This window comes from Malus domestica, chromosome 14 (assembly GCF_042453785.1).
Source record: "Malus domestica chromosome 14, GDT2T_hap1".
In the NCBI taxonomy this organism is placed as follows: Eukaryota; Viridiplantae; Streptophyta; class Magnoliopsida; order Rosales; family Rosaceae; genus Malus; species Malus domestica.
In genome coordinates this window covers 2,802,151-2,825,173 of record NC_091674.1, presented here as the reverse complement: position 1 = coordinate 2,825,173, position 23,023 = coordinate 2,802,151, and the positions used below count along the sequence as shown (strand labels likewise).

General features: G+C 38.6%; 4 protein-coding genes, 1 long non-coding RNA gene and 3 other non-coding genes across 11 annotated transcripts in view; all 8 read left to right on the top strand.

Annotated features, from left to right (window-relative positions):
* The first annotated feature begins 243 nt into the window (after positions 1-243).
* On the top strand, positions 244-1,338 carry LOC103454073 (uncharacterized). Its single transcript, XR_531952.4, has 3 exons — positions 244-362; positions 446-612; positions 700-1,338. It is a non-coding gene; the product is annotated as an uncharacterized lncRNA (long non-coding RNA).
* Positions 1,339-3,174: 1,836 nt separating this feature from the next.
* On the top strand, positions 3,175-6,495 carry LOC103414900 (protein ORANGE-LIKE, chloroplastic). Of its 2 annotated transcripts, none has more exons than XM_070811634.1 (8): positions 3,175-3,506; positions 3,814-3,931; positions 4,123-4,242; positions 4,606-4,692; positions 4,986-5,062; positions 5,178-5,301; positions 5,676-5,812; positions 6,190-6,495. In XM_070811634.1, the coding sequence occupies exons 1-6, from the start codon at positions 3,331-3,333 to the stop codon at positions 5,233-5,235; spliced, it is 636 nt and encodes a 211-aa protein (XP_070667735.1). In that variant the 5' UTR covers positions 3,175-3,330; the 3' UTR covers positions 5,236-5,301; positions 5,676-5,812; positions 6,190-6,495. The 2 variants fall into 2 exon arrangements, with proteins under 2 accessions (XP_070667735.1, XP_070667734.1); XM_070811633.1 differs by having other exon boundaries at positions 5,174-5,301.
* A 461-nt stretch (positions 6,496-6,956) lies between these two features.
* TRNAL-UAG (transfer RNA leucine (anticodon UAG)) lies at positions 6,957-7,036 on the top strand. Its single transcript has one exon. It is a non-coding gene; the product is annotated as a tRNA-Leu (tRNA).
* Positions 7,037-7,970: 934 nt separating this feature from the next.
* Positions 7,971-10,659, top strand: LOC139191103 (uncharacterized). Of its 2 annotated transcripts, XM_070811631.1 has the most exons (5): positions 7,971-8,400; positions 8,459-8,697; positions 9,451-9,557; positions 9,943-10,083; positions 10,188-10,659. In XM_070811631.1, the coding sequence occupies exons 1-5, from the start codon at positions 8,178-8,180 to the stop codon at positions 10,441-10,443; spliced, it is 966 nt and encodes a 321-aa protein (XP_070667732.1). In that variant the 5' UTR covers positions 7,971-8,177; the 3' UTR covers positions 10,444-10,659. The 2 variants fall into 2 exon arrangements, with proteins under 2 accessions (XP_070667732.1, XP_070667733.1); XM_070811632.1 differs by lacking the exon at positions 9,943-10,083.
* Positions 10,660-11,330: 671 nt separating this feature from the next.
* On the top strand, positions 11,331-15,533 carry LOC103430960 (DNA-directed RNA polymerase III subunit 2). Its single transcript, XM_008369103.4, has 3 exons — positions 11,331-11,611; positions 11,709-11,817; positions 11,980-15,533. The coding sequence occupies exons 1-3, from the start codon at positions 11,559-11,561 to the stop codon at positions 15,310-15,312; spliced, it is 3,495 nt and encodes a 1,164-aa protein (XP_008367325.2). The 5' UTR covers positions 11,331-11,558; the 3' UTR covers positions 15,313-15,533.
* A 1,231-nt stretch (positions 15,534-16,764) lies between these two features.
* Positions 16,765-18,621, top strand: LOC103430959 (uncharacterized). Its single transcript, XR_011575442.1, has 5 exons — positions 16,765-16,900; positions 17,165-17,231; positions 17,798-17,850; positions 17,942-17,987; positions 18,334-18,621. It is a non-coding gene; the product is annotated as an uncharacterized protein (transcript).
* Positions 18,622-20,900: 2,279 nt separating this feature from the next.
* LOC103430958 (ubiquitin-ribosomal protein eL40 fusion protein) overlaps positions 20,901-23,023 on the top strand; it is a 32,463-nt gene continuing 30,340 nt past the window's right edge. Inside the window, exons 1-4 of one of the 2 annotated variants that reach the window (XM_008369101.4) lie at positions 20,901-21,270; positions 21,372-21,474; positions 22,450-22,516; positions 22,667-22,825. In XM_008369101.4, coding sequence (XP_008367323.1) covers positions 21,081-21,270; positions 21,372-21,474; positions 22,450-22,516; positions 22,667-22,693 — 387 coding nt within the window. In that variant the 5' untranslated portion in view covers positions 20,901-21,080 and the 3' untranslated portion in view covers positions 22,694-22,825. Of the gene's footprint in view, positions 21,271-21,371; positions 21,475-22,449; positions 22,517-22,666; positions 22,826-23,023 lie in introns of those variants that run through there. The other variant, XM_070812220.1, reaches the window with a different exon arrangement.
* Positions 21,587-21,688, top strand: LOC114821268 (small nucleolar RNA snoR99). Its single transcript, XR_003768714.2, has one exon. It is a non-coding gene; the product is annotated as a small nucleolar RNA snoR99 (small nucleolar RNA).

Sequence of the window (23,023 nt, the reverse complement as noted above, 5' to 3'; positions counted from 1 at the left end):
GTTTTGTGGTCTGGCTATGGTGGTTCTGCTTGTTGGTTGTCTATGGTAAGGGTGTGTCCAGTTGAGAAAGGCCGGAGATAGGAATCCAAGGACTTTCCAACTGACAGCTCGAAGATATTTTCTGCTATGAGGATGGAGAACCAGGTTACCAGAACTTAGGCATTAGCTTTGGACTAAAATATGCTTTGTTCCAGGTTATTCTCTCTTCCTCTTTTTCTCTCAGGCAATATCTTCTTTCGTTGTTTGTTTTGAATCATGCCAATCGCAGGTTTTTGATCCTTCACACAGTAAAGGCATCATCAGATCCTTTGCGCGGTTGCAACTCCAACGGGCAGGTTTTTGATCTGGTGTCGCATATCACAGTACATCCCATCCTCTATGTATGTGATGCTTCTTTTATCCAATGTTCTGTTGGAATAAAATTCTTCTGTTACTATCGTGACAGCAGCTGAGCACATAAGCAAGAACCTTGTGCAGGATGCTCTAAAGTACAAGATGAGAGGAGGTCTTGCATCTGTTCACAAAATTGCTAACCAAGGTCCGGATTCCTTCACTGATAAACTATAGTTAACGGTTGGAGATCAGAGGTCTTGGTCCATGAATAAAAAATAGGTAGCAGATGTTTTTATTTTCTGTTTCCGGTCCATTTCTTGCTGCTATATAGTTCCTAATTTCTTGTCCTCCCCATATAACGTGCAGAAGATGGATTCGTCATTAGTTGTAGACAATGGAAGTGCCACCATATTTTGCCACAACCTAAAGAAAACGAGCAACTAAATCCAGTTCTTCTAATGGATACTCCACCGAGAGTTACCGGCAGCCAACGGAGGGAAACGACTTAGTCATATTTGATCCATCCAGAAAAAAATGGCACTACCAAAGCTTTATATATCCGGAGGGCGGTCTCTCCTCGTGGCTCCTCAAACATCTTTCCTTGCTCATAAGCACATGAAGTTGCACCAACCAGGATTCCAGCGCGAAAGGGTAGTTGTGGAGGGTTTCGGGCATTCGGGTTTGTTGATTGGAGAGATTCTCACAAGACAGTTTTTCCTCACATTTTATCTCCCATACTATTAGCTGAAAACGGAAGGAGTGGGAAGGGAAAGAGGTTCAGAAAAGAGGCATTGGATTAGGAAGCTGATGGTCTGTATGAAGGATTTGGGGAGTTTGGAACATGGTTTCTCCTTCTGTGGTTGTTGTGGTGATGTTTATGTTGTTTCCTCTGCAACTATGGTTCTTTTAGGAGTTGTAAATCTAATCAATGTGTAACATAGAGAAATTTCTTCAAAAGCTACATACTATTGAATGATACGAGAGTGAATGAGATTGAAAATAGAATATCTAACGACTAAAACTCATATAACATTGAAGTCATGCCCTTAAGTCAAATATGGGAGCTAAATATGAAGTTTCGTAAGGTCTGAATCTGGACACTAGATCTCCTCTCTTACCACCCAAGATACATGATGAGTTTATATGAAATGTTCCAAACCGATTTTGATTTTAAAAATTTCAATTCAAATAAAAAAACTAGTAAAAATAAAATTAAAAACCCATTTTCCTATTCAATCCCTCCTACTCGTAGCAACATGTTCTGACCAGTTTTTTTTTTTTTTATGGGAACATGGAGAAATTTTTCGTTGTGCTGAAAATGATCCAGTACATAAAGTGTCGGTTATTCTTTTTAGGGAGATTTTGAATGCGGTCCCTAGCTATGAATATTCTTTGACTGAAACCTTGTTGATTTTTAATTTTTGGTCGAAGTCCCTAAAATTAATGTGATAAGTTATTTATATGTATGTTACTATATTTTTTTAAAATTAAAATTTGAAATTTATAGTTGTTTATATTAATGAGATTTTAAATAAAAAACCATAATTTGTGGGATTAAAAATTAACCAAAAAATTATTGTACCAAAATATGGAAGGAGTGGGAAGGGATGAAAATGTAGTAACATGGGTACATTCATCAAAATTAACCAAAAAATTATTGTACCAAAATATGGGTACATTCTTCAAAATCACCAAAAAAAAAGAAAGATATTAGGCTTAATAACATTAGTAAATTTCTTCGATTAAACTTGACATGTATACATTCTCAAATAAAAAAAAAGAATATACCCGTATATGTTTAAAAATGGATTAGAAAAAAATTAAATAGATTATATATATAAAAAAAATGGTACATTTTACATATAACAAATTGGTATATTTGAGAATGATTACATTTTAAAATAAAAAATTTGAAAAAATTACATGAATAGGAACATATAAGATTAAAAATTTGAAAACATTTTTTAAAAAAGCTAATGGGTACAAACTTATTCTAATTTATTTATTTATTTTGAAAATTTTTTGAATTGAAAATTAGTTAGGAGTTTAATAAATGTGTGAGTATTAAAATTCTAAATCAATTGTTAATTTTTATTTTAAAAAAATTATGTAACTGACATGAAAATTCATTATTTTATTAATGATAGGGACTTGGATTAAAATCTGAAAACTAATAAGGTTTCAGTTAATGAACATTAGTAATTAGGGATCAGATATTAATTTTTCTTTTTTTCTTTTTTTTAAAAAAACAATTCAATTAATTGTTTTGTTACATTTTGTATATTTCTACGAAAGTTTGCTAACTTGAATTTTTCTGTTGTTCTTTCTTTCGTTAACCTTATAAGACCATCTCTAAACCTGGGCTAAAAGCCAAATTACCCCCCTCCCCAAACACTCTCCAACCCATGTTAAAATTTTAGGCTAAATGCCAAATGTTATTTCTAGGCCAAATACCCCCCAGGTTTCCCGCCGGGCTAAATGCCAAATGTTTATCGGAATTTAAATTTTTTTAAATTAAAATGTTCATAAAATTAATTTACAATAATATACATATTTATATATTTTTTTAAAAATTAGCCGAAGTTCATTTTTTAATAATTTCGGGCTAAAATTTTATAGCAGAATGGTTGGAGCAAAAAAGATATTTTTGGACTAAAAGCTAAAATTTTCAGGCTAAAAAATTTGGCTTTTAGCCTAAGGGTTGGAGATGGTCTAAGCGGCGCGGTAACTGCCACGGACGCAAATAACAGTTAACGGTCAAGAGAAAGAGAAGCACGTGGCAATAACCCATCAGCCTCATCCCTTCTTCTGTCTACGTCTTCCACCCAGATGCTCACTCAGACCCTCCCAGAGATTCCTCTCTCCCCTCCTCTCCTCTCCTCTCCTCTCCTCTCACTCACCAAAACCCTCCTTCCTCTCTCTCTCTCTCTCTCTCTCTCTCTCTCTCTCTCTGCTATTTGGCTGATGAGATGAGCAGAGCATAGAAGCTTTACAAAAATGGCTTCTTTCTCTCTCAGCTCTCATCCTCCCCCTTCCTCCAAAGCCCTAATTCCCTCCTCCACCTCAGCCCATGGAATCCCTAGACCTCTCTCTCTGTCCAAATTCATCTCCCCGCGTCCCCAAATTTCCTGTTCTGCTTCCAAGGAATCCTCCCCCGCCGATAACACGCCAAGATAATCAAGAGCCCATCGGAAATTGCTTATCTAAAAAGCACTTTTACTAATAAGCGCTTTTACTATAGGCACGTTTATAATTTTATTAAAAATCCAAGTGCCTTTAATTTTTTAACTAAAAATTCAAGTGCTTTATGAAGAAGCATCAGGTGCATTTCTTCTCTGAAAAGCACTTCTATTAGCCAAAAGCATTTGGCCCTTTTGTCTGTCCGAAAGCGCTTTTAGCAATCCCAAGCTGAAAGTTGGTCCTTCGGTTTAGTTGACGAGAAAAATGCTGAATTTTCTGTGTTATGTTTAGTTTTCTCAGCACTTTTTGTATCATAGAAGGGCCGGAGACGCTGCAGGACTTTGTGCAGATGCAACTGCAGGAAATTCAGGACAACATAAGAAGCCGGCGCAACAAGATTTTTCTTCTCATGGAAGAGGTGAAAACAGATAACTCAAAGGGGTTTGATATCTGTTTGTTCTTTTAAGTTTCAGTAGCTAAGGAGATTGCGCCGGCTTCTTATGGTGCAGGACAACATAAGAAGCTGGTGCAACAAGATTTGATATATGGTGCAGGACAACATAAGGGGATTGTGAACTTCTTTGTTTGATATATGTTTGGTTTGTGTAGCTAAGGAGATTGCGGGTGCAGCACCGGATAAGGATGGCGAAGGATATGGATGCGGCTTGTGAGGAAGAGTCAAATGAGATGCCTGACATTCCATCCACTATCCCTTTTCTCCCTCATATTGTGAGTTTAATCGTTAACCGCCTTAAGTTTGCCCCTTATCGACATCCTCAAACAAGTTGGGAAATTTGGATACAAATCTAACCTTATATTTCAAGAGGGGGCATGCAGGTTGAAAACGATAATTGACAACGAATTGTGATCCATGATTGACGAGATGGTTACGTTTCTTTGTTTAGCTCTTGCTAAGTCCGTTTCTTCTACCAACAGTCACCGCCTAATACCGAATTAAATGTCCGACTAAAGCAAGTGCTCTTATGTCAAAAGTTTCATGTCGTGTGATATTTTTATTGTGAATTCTGTGGTTGTGCAAGCGCTTTACCTTTTATTTTCAGCTGACATTTTGTGATTTGTGTTATGATGTAGACACCAAAGACGTTGAAGCAGCTCTACCTTACAAGTTTATCAGTGATATCTACTGTCATTGTATTTGGAGGTCTCATTGCACCATCGGTAAGTCTGTAAGCATAGATGATTGTTTATAGTGAATATTTCCTGATGTCTACATACATGTATAATTTTGTAAAGCTGGATTCTCAATTTCTTTACCCTTTACTGCTTATATGTTTACTGACCCTTGTAGCAAGATGGTACATGTTCCTCTGTATTAAGAGGAGGTCTTCGGTTGAAGTCATAACGGAATAGGAGGAACCGTAGTTTTGACATACATGTTTTGTGCCTATTGGTTAGACTTAAAAATTCTTCACTGTTATGTGTTAAATGTCTCAGCCTGTTCTCTGTGACAGCTGGAACTAAAATTAGGCATAGGAGGTACCTCGTATGAAGATTTCATTCGCAGCATGCATCTGCCTTTACAATTAAGGTATATACTGGACATGCTTTTTTTTTTTCTTGATTACTATTAGAAATTCAAGCAACCAGTACGGATTTTCTTACTTACTGTTCTGAAATCCCTTTTGTTTTCTGAATTCATTCAGGTTGATCCTATTGTGGCATCCTTCTCCGGTGGGGCAGTGGGTGTCATTTCAGCATTGATGTTGATTGAAGCTAACAATGTTGAGCAACAAGAGAAGAAAAGGTGCAAATATTGCCGTGGAACTGGTATGTTTTAAACTTTCACAAATGCAAGTGTGCCAACTGATAAAGTTCTTTGGGGAAAAGTGGATCATTTGTTGGGTTGTTTTTAAATTTTCTTGCATTTAGTTTTCTATGAAGTTTGCTTACGCTGGTAAGTTTATGAAAATAATAAGTAAAAAATGGCTTAGGTTCTGGCTCTTACAGCGCTATTAGTTTCTTCAATGTTATGGAAGTTCTTCCTTGCCTTTCTCATCACTAGAATTCTTTTCAACTTTGTTACTTTTCTTATGTTTTTTTTACCCTTCTTTAATTTCTCCTCATAAATGTTATTTCTAATGTTTTATTGTTCTCGTACTTTTGTTTTAATCTGGTAATTTTGTTTGGTATTACATGGACAGGGTAATTAGCCTGTGCTAGATGTTCTGCAAGTGGTGTGTGCTTGAACATCAATCCTATATCAGCATCTAGTGCAACGGACCGCCCTTTGCGAGTGCCCACAACTGAGAGGTGCCCAAATTGCTCTGGTGCTGGAAAGGTACAAAATTTGTCGCTAAGTGGTTTATTCATGAGAAATGATTTGGCATGTCGAATTTGTTGGCACTGCAATTTATCACACATATATCTTGGTGTTGTCCATCATTTGTCTTGTGGTACACTTGCTTCAAAACTTTCCACACATTCATCGTATCATGTTTGCCGATGGTTTACTCATGCTAGGCTTAAAAGGAAGAAAGAACTATAATGAGATTTACGATGATTTGTCATACTTCCGAAAGGCCTTAATTCCATTTGTTTCTTTTGATAAGAGATTTGCAGTTTGTGTTCTTCATGCACTGTAATTCCAATCTCTCTCTCTCTCTCTCTCTCTCTCTCTCTCTCTACTAGGACTAATCACCTTCCATGTTCACTTAGGTCATGTGCCCGAGGTGCCTGTGCACTGGGATGATGATGGCAAGCGAGCATGACCCGCGGATTGATCCATTTGACTAAAGCAAACCAGATGAAAAACTTAGCAGTGTTATCTCCTCGTCGATGCAGCTTGGGAATAACTTAGCGGTGTGTAACTTGTGCCAAAATGTTGGCTTGACTGCAAGATTACTTCACGTAAACTAGGAATCATCACAAATTTAAGTTCTCTGTTTGATGAAATGTGTTGCAACTTACCGAGGATTGGGAACTTGGTTGTGAAGAAATGCTAATTTAGTTGAATTTGTTGCTTTTTGTTGACGTCAAAGTAGAGAAATATTCTTATGAGCAATTTAGATGCAAAACCTGTTAGTATTAGGTCGGGAAGGCAAATTAACCTATTGTGTAATCATTAAGACTTGTTTAGTTTGATTTTACTTTACACTATCATCACTACGAATCTCACATCTATGTTATGATGATATCCAATTAAACGGTCCCTAACAGTTAGCTATTGATAATCCAATGTGTTGATTTGTCATCTCTAGTATCAGCTAATAGCTATTCACGTCCGAGAGCTATGATTGGGGAATTCATCGAGAAGCATGCCTCGTGCGGCAGCTCTCTCACAAAGAGTCGGGGATGCATGTAGGTCCTACAATTGGGGCCTACTCCCCGCTTCATGTGAAGGACTGCCGTTTCCGCCGGAAGCTAATAGTTATACAGAGGCTATAGAGATGATGTAAGAACCACTGTATGACTAACACCAACAGGACAGTTTGGCCGAGTGGTCTAAGGCGCCAGATTTAGGCTCTGGTCCGAAAGGGCGTGGGTTCAAATCCCACAGCTGTCAAATTTATCATTATTTTTAATCTTGTGTTTTTTTTTCTTTGAACACTTTCCGTCGATATTCCCGCGGAAAAGTAGTAACGACGTCGGAGAGCTCATAATTTAGTCCCTTTCCTCCAACACAGGCGGAGTAGTTGACAGTTTTCGCCGTCCCCATGGCTCGGATCCTCAGAAACAAACCGGGTCTTCACCACCTCCTTTCCCGTTTCACAATCTCACGACGGCCGCTGCAAACCCTAGCCTACGAAGAGCTCAGATTCTACCTTCATCAGTTCCATCGCGAAAGTAAAACCTCTTTCTCCTTATGATAAATTATCTTTATATTGTGTTTTTTTTCTTCTTGTGTAAGATTGCCTCACCCTAGCAAGAACCTTGGATTCTGTCTAGCTTTACTCCCATTACGAAACAAGGTGCTGTCCAGATGTTCAATCTCGAGGGTGCTGTCTCAAGTCCTACCAGTAAATATCCTATTGGGCTCAGTTGCAGCGTGCTGAGAACAGTGATCGTTGGGACCCGGATGTGGTGGTTCAACGGCTTGGAAGCCTTGCCAATCGAGAAGCCGATGGATCGGAGGGAAATGTTTCACTTCACGTTCTTCCCAAGTCCGCCCATTGGGCAATGGGTTCACATGGACAATCCTAAAGTTACGTTTTTCTCTCGGATTCATACTTCCTTTTATTAATCTTTAAAAACTCCGTTAAACCGTGACAAGGCAACCATGTGGACGATTACTATGCATCCACGTGGCATTGTGGCCCCTCGTGCATTGTGATACTTGTAAAGAAGAGCTTTCTGGGCAACAAGAGTTTATATACTCTACCGAAAATACTGTTATAAAGAGAAATGATTCGTTTAAACCGCTCACCAGAAGACAATACCTAATTCATTTAAACCGCTCACCAGAGGACATAACCTTTTTTTGTGTTAGCACCGTTATTCTAGCTCGTCAAATGAGGCAAAATTCCTTACAGCTTGGGTTCTCCCAAAGAGAGGAAGGTGTAGAAAGATGAACTTTTAGTTAACTGAAAGGACTAAAATGAAAATTGAACAGAATTTTAAGGACCAGGATGTAAAGTGAAAATCGGAAACATCGCTCCCCAAGCGGAATAACGGAAAAGTGAAAATCGGATGTGTCAAAATTCCCCATGGCGCGAACCGTCGGAAGTAAACCGGGTCTTCGTGCCCTCCTGACCCGATTCGTTATCTCACGACGGCCATTGCAAACGCTAGCTTACGAAGAGCTCCGACCCTTCGCCGACCCACAACCCTACCGCACCACCGCTTTCGTCCTCCACGGCCTTCTGGGCTCCGCCAGAACCTGGCGATCTTTCTCCCGCACCCTCCTTTCCAATCTCTCCGACCCATCTGGTCTCTCTCTCTCTCTCTTCATTTCTCTATTTTTGTAAACACAAAATTCGAATTGCAGGTTGGAGAATAGTGCTTGTGGATTTGAGGAACCATGGGAGGTCGGCGGAGCTCGAAGGTCTGAATCCGCCTCACGATTTGGTCAATTCGGCTCAAGATTTGGCTAATTTGATTCGGACTCAAGGTTGGGGCTGGCCGGATGTTGTTCTCGGCCACTCCTTTGGCGGGAAGGTTGCTCTGCAATTTGCACAAAGCTGTGCTCGTGGTGACTATGGTGATTCTGCTAAGTTGCCCAAGCAGGTTACCCTTTGCCCCTCTTTCTCTTTGTGCTAAAATTGCTTAGAGCTTCATAAAATACTAGTATGATTATCTTAGGGCTAGTTTGGGTCTGCATCTGCAGCTTTTATCATGAACACGTCGAAATGTTTATTAAGTTTTCATGCCAAATGTACTCAAAAGCGCTTTTGGTTACACTTTTAGCCATTCCAGAAGCAACTGCAAACGTTAGTGTTTTTCATAATGGCTGAGCACTTTAAAATAACCAAAAGCACTTCTAGCAGCGTTTGGCATAGAAAGTTAAAGTGCTTCTGGGATAGACAACAACTTGTAAATACTTTTCTAGAGAAGCACCTAGCACATACTTTCTTCTGTAAGTACTTGTAAGTTCCAAGTCCTTTCCTAGGAAGCACTATAATTTGTATGTAAAATGTAGATTTCCTTCTAATAAAAACGCTTTCAACAAAAGTCCATATAAGCGGAAGTTCTTTTTGGTCAAGCGTTTCCAAACTGGGACACCATGTATGCGACTGTGGACCACTCTGCTTCTTCAACTTATGAATGCTGAAAGCTGTCATACCAACACTTGTATGTATCTGTTCGTAATCGGGGTTTATCTGTTGCATGAATCATGCTTAGTTTCTCTGGTTAGGTTTAAAAGCAAGTACTGCTTCTGATGCGTGTTATCTAATGAAGTTGAAACTACAGGAAGGATTATTAGACTGGTTTGACATTCTAGCATGAATCCCTTCTGTTTTTCTCTGCGGTCCAGAACAGCTGTGGTTGTTGGATTCCGTTCCAGGAGAAGTGAACCCTGAAAATAGGGAACTTGAGAAGGTTTTGCACACATTGCGGAGTCTACCTTCACCAGTTCCCTCGCGAAAGTAAAACCTCTTTCTCCTTACGATGAGTTATTTGATTTTTGTGTGTACTGTAGTGTGTAACTGTGTGCGCTATCATGGGGTTAATAGTCCAGGAGTAGGTCTAGTGGAGTTCTAGTGTACTTTGTCCGTATGCTAATTCCTTCAAAGATGGCTATATCCCATCAACTTTTAAATTTATTCAGATGCTTTATTTCTCATTCAAACGCCTTCTCTACCCTCAAATTGCTTCACTCAAGCAAGAGCCTTGGATTCAGTCTATCTTTACATTGTTAAACGTTAATCAGAGTCCAGTTTAGTTGCATAGCGGAATTACAAAATTATCCTATGCATGATCATCATCGTATTTCGAATTTCTTGATGCAATAAATCTGGTTCTTCATTTAAGGTGGCTCATGAATCATTTGCTTGAACTCGGGTTCTCGAAATCATCGTCACAATGGATAGGCAGCAACCTCAAGAAACACGGAGATCATTTGACATGGGCGTTCAATCTTGACGTTGCTGTCCAGATGTTCAATTCTTTCCAGTATATACCTGATTACTTTCGAGACTAATTTGAAGTAGAAAACAATGAAAATCTGTTTCCTTCCCTCTTACCTCTATATCTTCTATGAATGTAAAACATTGCAGGGAAAAGTGTTATTGGCCTCTGTTGGAGCACCCCCCGCAAGATATGGAGATAGCTGTTGTGCGCGCTGAGGACAGTAATCATTGGGACCAAGATGCAATTCAACAACTCGAAAACCTTGCCACTCGCGAAGCAGATGGATCGGAGGGGAAGGTTTCAGCTCATGTTCTTCCCAAGTCCGGCCATTGGGTTCACGTCGACAATCCAAAAGGTCTTCTTGAGATTGTGGCACCTAAGCTTTCATCCCTTCGGCCTTAAACCGTATCGGGTTTAATTTATCTGCCACAGAAGATATGTTGTGCAGATATCATTGGTAATTCTTAGTGTTTCAATTGTTCACTTGTAATAAATCATTTGTGTCTCATTTGGGCTTCTCTGTTCTGGTTTTTGGATATCATCTGGACCTACATTATAAAATTGTATCAGTTGTTGGTTGAAGATGGCAAATTGGCAATGCTATTGATCCATTTTTCATTTTTTAGTGTGACATGTTGTGTAGTGTTACTAATTTACGGGTAATAGTATGGTTGTAGATGCTTACAATTACGAGTGGCAATTCATGGCCACGAGCTGTTAGCGTTGGCACAAACGCGACACATAATAGTCAGGTCATGTTTTCGAAACTCGAACACGATACAATTATTAAAGGTGTTACACGATAATGACGTTGTTTAATATTCCTTAGTACAAAATTATCTGTAAAATATGGTTAATATATTAATTTGTCGTTCCACATTCAATTTAAAGAGCATCTCGAATAGGAGATGCAAAATGCCAAATCTATATTTTTCATGTAAATACACTCTTTTATTTATATTTTTCTACGAAGATAATAATTTACATTTCTTGGTCTCCACCATTTAAGAAATTTCCGACAAAGAGAAAAGGGTAAAAAATATAATTTGGTGTTGTTCATGCACGATTTTTAGCTCTCACATATTCATCTTAATTTTTAACCTTTGAATCAAATAAATCGAATAAAATTAATAAAAAAATTAACAAAAATGTGTGTGAAATAAAAAAAGGTATGCCACCTACATGATTTTTTTTTTGAAAAAACGATAATATCTACATTAAAGAATGATGAAATGTGTTAAGCTTACAATTACATTATCATAATAATATGATTTAATTTTACCCTTGACGAGAATCAAATATGAGATATTCCACTTGTAACTAAAAAAGAGTACTACTAAAGTGCAGTAGCCAATAGCCAGCATGAAATTACAATTTGCATTTTCCATTTTCGTTGGTGCGGAGGATGTAAAAGATGTAAATAAACCCTAGCGTTTCTTTGTTCCCCCTGTTTCTTGTCTCTGTAAAACAGCTGCAGACACATCCAAAACCCTTTCAAGAAACCCTAGCAATTGGCCATGGGCGTCGCCCTGGACTCTTCCGTCGACCCTCCTGGCAACGACAAGCAACGGTACTCTCTCTCTTAAACTGGTAACTGGTTTCAGTTCAGGGTTTGGGGTTTTAGTTGGATTCCAATTTTCGATTTTTCATTTCATTTTTCGAATTAGGTTTACAAATGCAAGGCAAGCTCCTCAGTCAGCCATTGATATGGAATTCCTCGCCGCTCCTATCAAATCCGCCAAGGACAAATTCGCGCTCGTCCCGGAATTTCTGAAGGTTTCAACTTTAAACTACTATTACCATCCACGTATTCATTTAAATTTTAATTAAAAAGTTGCTACCCTGCCTGTTGTTCTTGTCATCATTGCTACTGTTGTTGTTTTTAGTATTTTTTATTTGTTGGAATTTAAGAAAGATGGAATTTTTATTGTACTGTAGGTGAGGGGGTTGGTAAAGCAGCACTTAGACTCGTTTAATTACTTTGTGAACACGGGAATCAAGAAAATTGTTCGTGCCAATAATCGGATTGAGTCGGAGATCGATCCAACTATTTATCTCGAGTTCAAAGATATCTATGTCGATAAGGCCTCGGTGATGTCAATGGGTAAAACTGATGATATTTCTCCCAATACATGCCGCTTATCTGATATGACGTATGCTGCACCGATAAAGGTTGATATAGTGTACATTCGAGGAAGTCATGATCGGAAGGAGAAAGTTGAGAGGAAAGGTGTGACTATTGGGAGAATGCCTATTATGTTACAGAGTTGCTGCTGTACTCTACTGGGGAAAAATGAAGCCGAGCTTGCAAAACTGGGCGAGTGCCCCCTGGATCCTGGAGGATATTTTATCATCAAAGGGAATGAGAAGGTGCTTTTGATGCAGGAACAACTCTCGAAAAACAGGATTATCATTGATATGGACAAGAAAGGGAACTTTAATGCATCTGTTACAAGCAGCTCAGAGAGAATCAAAAGTAAAACCGTTATTCAGATGGAAAATCAGAGGATCTATTTGATACTTAACCAATTTGCCAAAAAGATTCCTATTATGGTGGTCATGAAGGCTTTGGGAATGACCGGTGATCAAGAAGTTGTGCAGATGGTTGGTAGAGATCCACGGTATGGTGCCTTGCTAATGCCATCTTTGGAGGATTGTGCAAAGGAAGGTATATACACACAAGAGCAAGCCTTGGACTACCTTGAGTCAAAGCTGAAGCGGTTTAATTTTTCTGGTTCTTCATCCGAGAAGGATAGTGCTAGAGTGATGAAACTTCTTCGAGATGTGTTTCTTGCGAATGTTATGTGTCAGAATGATTTTCGTCCTAAATGCGTATATGTTGCTGTAATGTTGAGACGCATAATGGATGCAGTTTTAAATAAAGATGCAATGGATGACAAGGATTATGTTGGTAACAAGCGGATTGAGTTGTCTGGTCAGTTAATCTCTCTTCTATTTGAGGATCTGTTCAAGACGATGATTACTGATATTAAAAAGATAGGAGACAATATATTATCAAAGCGTAGCAGGAGTAGCGCTTTTGACTTTGCACAGCAGCTTACGAGTGATAGAATTACAAATGGGCTAGAAAGGACCTTATCCACCGGAAACTTCAACATAAAACGGTTCAAAATGGACAGTAAAGGTATGTCACAGGTCCTATTTAGGTTATCCTACATAGGGTGTCTGGGCCATATGACCAGAGTCAAGCCACAATTTGAGAAGACACGAAAAGTAAGTGGACCTAGAGCCTTGCAACCTAGCCAGTGGGGAATGCTTTGCCCTTGTGACACTCCAGAAGGTGAGCAATGTGGACTGGTTAAAAACTTGTCTTTGATGGCTCATGTGACAACTGATGAAGAGGAGGGCCCATTAATGTCTCTGTGCAAGTGTTTGGGTATTGAAGGCCTGGAAATACTATCAGCCGAGGAGGTTCACTCACCATATTCTTTTCTGGTTTTCTTCAATGGAAACATCCTTGGAAAGCATAAGAAGCCACATCACTTTGCCAATGCATTGAGAAAGTTGCGTAGAGCTGGAAAGATTGGGGAGTTTGTAAGTGTCTTCGTCAATGAGAAACAGCGTAGTGTTTACATTGCCTCTGATGGTGGTCGAGTTTGTCGTCCACTAGTTATTGCTGACAAGGGCGTACCAAGGGTCAAAGAACATCATATGCAGGAGTTGAAGGATGGAGTACGCACTTTTAATGATTTTTTAACTGATGGGCTGATTGAGTATCTTGATGTTAATGAGGAGAACAATGCTCTGATTGCTCTATATGAAAATGAGGCGACAACAGAAACAACCCATATTGAAATAGAGCCTTTCACCATCTTAGGTGTTATTGCTGGGCTAATTCCATATCCTCATCACAATCAGTCGCCTAGAAATACGTACCAGTGTGCTATGGGAAAGCAAGCAATGGGAAATATTGCTTATAATCAGCTGCAAAGAATGGACATGCTTTACCTTCTGGTGTATCCTCAACGGCCATTATTGACAACGAAGACAATTGAGTTGGTGGGCTTTGATAAACTTGGAGCCGGGCAAAATGCAACTGTTGCTGTGATGAGCTATAGTGGCTATGACATAGAGGATGCAATAGTCATGAACAAGGCATCTCTGGATCGTGGTTTTGGTCGCTGTATTCTAATGAAAAAATTTTCTGGCACGCTTCAAAAATATGAAAATGATGCACGCGACAGAATAGCAAGGCCCTATAGGGATGGAACTGATGCTGGAAGGATGCGGGCGCTGGACAATGATGGACTTGCTGCACCTGGAGAAATTATTAGAAATAATGACATTCTAATGAATAAACAGGTTCCTCAAGTGACGAGGGGGCCGCAGATTTCCCCAAGCCAACTAAATATTCCATATGGAAATGCTCCAGTGTCTTACAAGGGACCTCATGGAGAATCTTGTGTGGTTGACAAAGTGACCCTCTCTTCTGATAAACATAATAATTTATGTTCCAAGTTCTTAATTCGCCATACTCGTAGACCGGAAGTTGGTGACAAGTTCAGTAGCAGACATGGGCAGAAAGGTGTTTGTGGTACCATTGTCCAGCAGGAAGATTTCCCTTTTTCAGAACGTGGCATTTGCCCTGATTTAATTATGAACCCTCATGGGTTTCCAAGTCGAATGACTGTAGGCAAGATGATAGAACTTCTTGGGAGCAAAGCAGGAGTGTCATGTGGCAGGTTTCATTATGGCAGTGCCTTTGGTGAACCAAGTGGTCATGCAGACAAGGTTGAAGATATAAGTGAAACGCTTGTGAGGATGGGGTTTAGCTACGACGGCAAGGACTTGATTTACTCAGGTATCACAGGCTGCCCTTTACAGGCATATATATTCATGGGACCAATTTACTACCAGAAGTTAAAGCATATGGTTCTAGATAAAATGCATGCACGGGGTAGTGGTCCTCGAGTCAGTCTAACTAGGCAACCTACCGAGGGAAAAGCCCGTAATGGAGGACTACGAGTTGGAGAAATGGAGCGTGATTGTTTGATTGCCTATGGTGCTAGTATGCTGCTTTATGAGCGCCTGATGCTGTCGAGTGATCCTTTTGAAGTTCATGTTTGCAAAGAGTGTGGTTTGTTGGGATATTACAGCCATAAGCTGAAAACTGGAATTTGTTCCTCGTGCAAAACTGGGGATAAAATGTATACTGCAAAGATGCCGTATGCTTGCAAGCTCTTGATTCAAGAACTCCAGTCGATGAACATTGTTCCTCGCATAAAACCGGAAGAGCTTGAAAAGGAATGAAGTTATAGGTTATGGCTTCTCTTGACACCGCGGGGTCTGCAACGTACAAACTGCCAGTCAATCTTGCAGAACTTCCTTGGACACTTATTCGAAGGTGATGGATTTTTTTATTTATTTTTGTTAGCATATCCATTGCAAAGGAAGAACCAACATTTCAGTATTATTTTTGTTAATTTCTTTTGTGATATTATCATCGTATCAAATAAAAACAACATGAAGTATACAGGGTATAGAGAAGTCATCCATTTCATTGTTTAAAACTATTCATGTACTCGACGACTGTGCATGTGCACCAAAGTATTCTTTCACATTACTCGTCATGGAGATGGGCATTTCCGAGGATTTATGATAGATAAATGACTAGTTCCGTGATCATCGACCTGACTCCACCTGTTAGGAAACAAAGAGTCCTTATCGGCTGGCGACCGCTACAATATTATGAAGGCCTGTCTAGGCGCCTGGCTAGACCAGCTTAATTCTCGACTTTCACTTAAACAGAAAATAGATAATTTTCATGTCTTTTCATCACTTCCATTGCCGAAAGGGATGTGCTATCCACACATTCCATTTTACTTCTCACACATCCCTTGATGATTTATGTCCATTGATTTTCTTCAATTCATCTGATCCGACGGCCGAAAATTAAAAATGTGTGTGAGAAGTAAAATGAGGTGTGTGGATATCACATTCCTGCCGAAATTGGTAAGGGCAATCATGTCATTTAAATAGCCCAGTGCGAGTACTTTAAAAAGGGCAATAAGGTCATTTTAGTACCCCAAATCAAAGCCCTAGCTATAAAACTTAGCGACTGATTTACACCGGCGGGGTTTTCTAGAAGCTCCGAGAGCCTGCCTGAGCGTCGTCGTCGTTCTGAATAATCTGAGACGTCTAACCAAATCATTTACTCGCAGCCATGGTAACCCTCCCTCTCTCTCTCTCTCTCTCTCTCTCTCTCTCTCTCTCTCTTCTGTGTTTTTAGGTCGTTTACAGTCTGTGGTTGCCGAGAAATTGAAAGTAAAATATGATCAGAAAATACTCATTTTTCCCTCCAAATTTTCTTGCCAACCAAACACATTACGAATTATCGATTGAAGGCCAAGGTAGTTCCGTGATCATCGACCTACCCCCACTTGTTAGGAAACAGAGTCATTATTGGCTGGCTACTGCCAAAATTAATCTTTAGGCGTTAAATAAAAATTATGAAGGCCTGAACCTGTTTAGGCGTCCGGCTAGACCCGTCTAGTTCTCGACTTTTACTTAAACAAAAAATAGATAATTTTTATGTCTTTTCATCACTCCCGTTGCCGAAATTGGTAACTAGTGTACTTTTAAAAGGGCAATCATGTCATTCACCACTCGCTTGCGAATTCTGTAAAAAAGGCAATGAAGTCATTTAAATAGCCCAGTGTGAGTACTTTAAAAAGGGCAATAAGGTCATTTTAGTACCCCAAAGCAAAACCCTAGCTATAAAACTTCGCGACTGATTTACACCGGCGGGGTTTTCTAGAAGCTCCGAGAGCCTGCCTGAGCGTCGTCGTCGTTCTGAATAATCTGAGACGTCTAACCAAATCATTTACTCGCAGCCATGGTAACCCTCCCTCTCTCTCTCTCTTCTGTGTTTTTAGGCAGTTTACATTCTATGGTTGCCGAGAAATTGAAAGTAAAATATGATCAGAAAATACTCATTTTTTCCCTCCAAATTTTCTCGCCAACCAAACACATTACGAATTATCGATTGGAGTAGACTAACACTGTTTGGATTTGTAGATTTATTGAAAATATTGAGCTGCTGTTTTATAATTTTATTTGGTGTTGATTATATCTTTTTATTTTAATTTTTCGATTCGTTTAGTCGAGGAAGAAGACCAGGGAGCCCAAGGAGGATAATGTTACTCTTGGACCTGTTCTCCGTGACGGATGTAGAATTATCAGAGAGACGGGCCATATGGTCAACTTCTGACAATACCGATATTGTGCCCAACTTGGTAATTACCATCCGCACAATCCGTTAGGTGTGAGGTTTTATTACAAAAGGCATCGGTTTTAGTTAGAGTGGGGCTAGGATATTTAAACTATTACTTTTCTTTTTGTATGGCCGATGTGGGATTCAACACACCCAATTAGTGGGTCACACGTGAAAGATCCACACATCGGCAACCACGTAGAGCTAAGGGGACTCACCCTACACGCGGGGCCAAGGGACCCACCATCATCGCGCGGGGCCAAGGGGACCCACCCATCACATGGCAGTACAATATAGGCCCACTCCCTGGCTCTGATACCATGTAGAATTATCAGAGAGACGGGCCATACGGCCCACTTCCAACAACACCGATATTGTCCCCAACTTGGTAATTATCATCTGCACAATCTGTTAGGTGTGGGGTTTTATTACAAAATGCCTCGATTTTAGTTAGAGTGGGGTTATGATATTTAAACTATTACTTTTCTTTTTATATGGCCGATGTGGGATTTAACAACGGAGAACATGCCTTCGGTGTTGCTCATATTTTTGCCTCATTTAATGATACCTTCATTGTAAGTGCCATATTTTTATCTTTTCGAATGTAATTTACCATTTTCATTTGTAGTTGAATTTATATGCGAAATTATTGCTTTCTAATTGCAGCATGTGACTGACTTGTCCGGTAGGGAGACTCTCGTGCGCATAACCGGTATGTTTTTCGACATCTCTCAGTTGTTACTTGAAATAGTTTTCGGTACTTTTTGATTTGCAACCGCATGGTTGGATGCGCTCCACAGTAAATTCGGATATTTGTAGTTGATTGTAAAGCTATGTTACGGAAGCTTAGTGATGTTTATGTATGATGGTGCATTGGCGCTCTTCTTAAACCGCTCTTTTTCCATAATTGTGATGAATAGAAGTGACCGTTTCTTGATGCTTCGGTTCTGTTGTGGACTCTTGGCATTACTGTCCTGTCATACTCTGTTGGAAGATGATTTTCTTTTGATTATTCCACTGCTGTTGCCATCATTACCCATTTTTTCCCCCAATTTCAGGTGGTATGAAGGTGAAAGCTGATAGGGATGAATCATCGCCTTATGCAGCTATGCTTGCCGCTCAGGATGTTTCTCAACGCTGCAAGGTTTACTGGCCTTTTTATTTAAATGATTTTTATTTCAGACCGAGTTATATGATTTACATCCGTCTTTGGCTTCTATTTCTGAGTTGTAATAATAGAATTAATTTGTTTTGGTGACTGATTAGTTTGGTTGACGATTCTCATTCGAGCTTTACACGGAACAAATGATGGTATTCTTGTTGTCTATATATGGTTTAAAATCTAATACTTTGGTTCTGTGTTTTGTTTCTGGTAGACCTGAAAAGTTTCAGTTAGACCTGAAAAGTTTCAGTCACCATATTTATCATGACATGCAGCAACTTAGTAGACGCAAGTGTTATGATACCAACCTACATGACACGCATACACGGTCATGCGTTGTCTCATGCCTACGTATATATAAAAATTACTGAAACCCTAACTTTTTGATACATATATACCTGAGGCCTTTTTACAACAGTGACCGTAAAAACCCCAACCCCAGAAATTACAAAATGTAGAGCAGAACACGACATTCATAAATCAACTTATTCTCTAGGCACCAAATTCTGAAAATTCACAATTTGACATCAAATTTCTTTTTTTTTTCTTGCTGCCCTTGTTATGTCCTAACTGGATGCCAAGGTTCTTGTTTTTCTTGCTGGCTTTGTAAGATTAAACTTATCAAAAATATAAGTTAAGAGATTAAGCTCAAGAACCACAAATTTATACAGGTATTAAAATCACAATTCGATAAACACAAAGACAAACTAACCTGTAAAAATAGTAGTAGAAGAAGTCAAAGCGGACTTCTAAACAGTGCGCCTTCTCCTCTCTTGCAAAACCAAAAGTACTCAAACTAACAATAGGTCTTAGTTCAATATTGAGCGTATGTTTTGTGAGAGCAGTGACTTATGTTTTTATACTAAACATAGATTGCCCTATTACAATTCTACAAGGAATACAAGACCAAATCCTTGTATAAGTATGAGTTCTATTTTTCGAGCCAACAGTAGAGTTTCAATCCAAACCAAAGTTGAATTAACTCTTATAAACACATTAAGACCTCTTTATACCAATCTGAAATAACAATGATTATTACTAAACTGTGAGAATCACACTCATACTCTAACAGGCTTTGTTTCGACATTCCTTTTTCACCTTTATTCTTCACTTTACTGTTTGCATGCCTTCTCTCTGGTTTTCCCTGGCTGCCTTTGTTCTGTCTTAAACAATACAGGATTATATGAGCCGCTAGTCTGGGAAAGTAAACCATCAATTTAGATTTTATATAGTCAGAATATATTTGTATAAAACCATAAAATCATTTCTGTATCCCAAAATATAGAATATGCATAAAGAGGGAATGCTCCTCTTCAGTCATTGCACCCTTTCTAAATATATATTTTGTAAAAAAATTATGATATCTGATTAGGGGATGTTTCACCTTTCCAATTAGTTGGAGAGTAAGATCTTGAATATGGGTAAAAGTTGAATATATATATATATATATATATATTGTTTTACAAAGCTTCAGAATATGGTAAAAAACATTGGGTAGATAAGGATACAACTGTTGTCTTCTCCTTGATCTTCATTGATTGCATCACAAAATTATGAACGAAATGTATCCATATCATAATTATATGAATGCAATCAATGAAGATCGAGGAGAATACGAACAACAGTTGTATCCTTATCTACCAAATGTTTTTTTACCAAATTTAGCTTCGTAAAACAATATGCATATTCAGAAAAGAGATAAGTAACTATTGCATACCATAAGTTAAAATAATTAGATACATAAAATTTGATATTTACAATATAGTACTACTGATGCATCTAGCATCATTTGTTAATATGTTTATAATTTATTGTACAGGAGACTTGAATCATTGTTACAATACATAAAATGTAAAAAAGGTGGCACGTAAACTTAAGGATGACCTTTGCATCACTAATCATGTGTAAGTATATTTATTTATTCAATTTTGTCTCTATAGACGAAACAAGAACCTTACCTACATTCAAGATCTTACCCTCCAACTAAATATCATGATTTCTTGCAAAATATATATTTAAGAAGGATGCAACGATTGAGGAGGAGCATTCCCTCTTTATGCTACGATTTCCTATATTTTGGGATACGGAGATAGCTTTACGGTTTTATGCAATTATATTCCAACTATACAAAATCATGATTTCTAGACTAACGGCTCATATAACCAAAGTTGTTCAAGTACATACTGGGATGTTAAATTATCAAAGTGGTCCAATATTGTTAAAGAAAAAGTGTAGTTTTGCATGAAATGTACAAAAAAAGGAGAGTAAATGCATAAAAGGGAAAGAAACAAGTCAGCAAGAAAAACAAGAACCTTGGCACCCAAATAGGACATAATAAAGGCAGCAAGGAAATCAAACCCAATGCATGCATGACACTACATAAATGGTCGAGAATTTTAACGAAAATATACGACGATAATGATAGGCGAAGAATAAGAGGAAGAGAACATTAAATATATATATATATATATATGGCCAAATAGCCACACTTTTTAACAAGCGGCCCAATTATATCGGGTCATTCCGGGTCAAGCCTTGGCCCCAAGCGAGAAGCCCCAAGAAATGAAACCCTAGAAGCTGATTATAAAACCCTAACGAAGCCATTTCCGCCTCTCACAGAGACACAGCCAAAGGAACCTGAAGATGCAGATTTTCGTGAAAACCCTAACCGGGAAGACCATCACTCTCGAGGTCGAGAGCAGCGACACCATCGACAATGTCAAGGCCAAGATCCAGGACAAGGAGGGCATTCCGCCGGACCAGCAGCGCCTCATCTTCGCCGGCAAGCAGCTCGAAGACGGCCGCACCCTGGCTGACTACAACATACAGAAAGGTCGGCTTTTTTTTCTTAGGGTTTTAAATTTTTGGGATTTTTCAGTTGATTGTATTTCATTGCGGAGTCTGATTCGAATTGATTGCTCTGTTTTGATTCAGAGTCGACTCTTCATCTCGTGCTGAGGCTCCGCGGAGGGATTATCGAGCCTTCTCTCATGGCTTTGGCTCGCAAGTACAATCAGGAGAAGATGATTTGCAGAAAGTAATTATCTTTTTTTCTCCTTGATGTGTGAATGTTTTCTTTTTGTTCTAATTTGTTGTTAATTTAGTGATTAATTTAGTGGGACAATTACTTAGCGTCCATTTCAGATAGAATGCAATTGAGGTTATACTTGTCCCGACATAAATTCCCATTCTCTTTAACTTTGTCAGCTGGGCTTAATTATTTTCAGTTGATTTTCTTGAGTGGAACATTGATTAATTGCTGTTATGTTTGTATAGCATTTGTTATGTAAAAACACTTGCTTAATGTTGCTTCTAGACCCTAATTTAAGTGATCAGTTGACGATATTAATTAATGATGTTTCAGAGATGAAGATATGAGTAAATTTGGTATTGAGATTTTGATTGGATGAATTAGGATTTTCTTAAGTGGCAAATGGCTAGGCGTTTTTTGTTGTTTTCTTTTCTGAGCAAGTTACACTCTGATTGTTTCCAATAAGAAAATCCGTTTAATCAACTTTCCGTTTATTTTTGTGGGTTGGGCGTTGTGTTGAGGTTTTGGTTCATCCTTCATTGTTGAGACAATTACTTAGCCTCCTTTCTGTGTTAAAGTGTATTGAGGTTATGCTTGTCTCGATATTTATTTCCATCCATTAATTGTGTCAGCTGCGATCAACAGTTTTCAGTTGATGTTCATGGGTGGAACATCCTATTGTTGCTATGTTTACTTGATAGATATTGTAGGATGTGATTGTTTTCGTTTTGATTTTAGAGCTTGACGTTGAGATAAATCTCATGGTTTCTAGTGTTTCAACATTGTCAACTAGGCTTTTCCTGTAATTGATCTTAATATTCTATACAATGTTAATTGATATTGTGTTGGATGTGTATTGTTGTTGTATCCTCCCATTGTTTTTCCACTTGTATTGTTTCAACACTTGATTTTTATGTGATAATCCAAACGATAGATTGTTATGCTGACATCTAAGTTTTTCTCATCTCCCTTGTTTGTTAGGTGCTATGCTCGTCTTCATCCAAGGGCAGTGAACTGCAGGAAGAAGAAGTGTGGCCACAGCAATCAGGTACTTTTATTTTTCTTTGGATGTATTATGGTCGCTGCTTGCTTACCGCATTTGAAATTTGATTGTAGAATTGTATATGATCATGACTGTTTTGCTGGGAATCACTTTATGTTCTGAGCAACTGAAACTGCGATTTTGGTTTTTTTGCAGTTGAGGCCGAAGAAGAAGATCAAGTAGACTATCGTCCGAATATTTTTATTACTTGTCTAGACTGGAGTTTGAATTTTTGTATTTCAGTTGAAGTCATTTGCTTTGTATCGGAGCTGAATTACTGCAGTTTATATTAACATTTGATGCATCTTGGGATAATTTTGATCTCTTGGTTTATGTTTTGCTTCTGTTTCATCATCCTTTTCTGATGAACTTGTTGTAGGCCTTTGTTTGTCCCTCTGTTGCCTTATCCATTTTTTCCCTCGTTTCTCATTTTTCGTCTTGTTTTCGCTGATCGACAACTTTTAGTTCTTTTGAATTGCATTCAAAAGGTACAAAGTTTCGGCTGCCGAATAA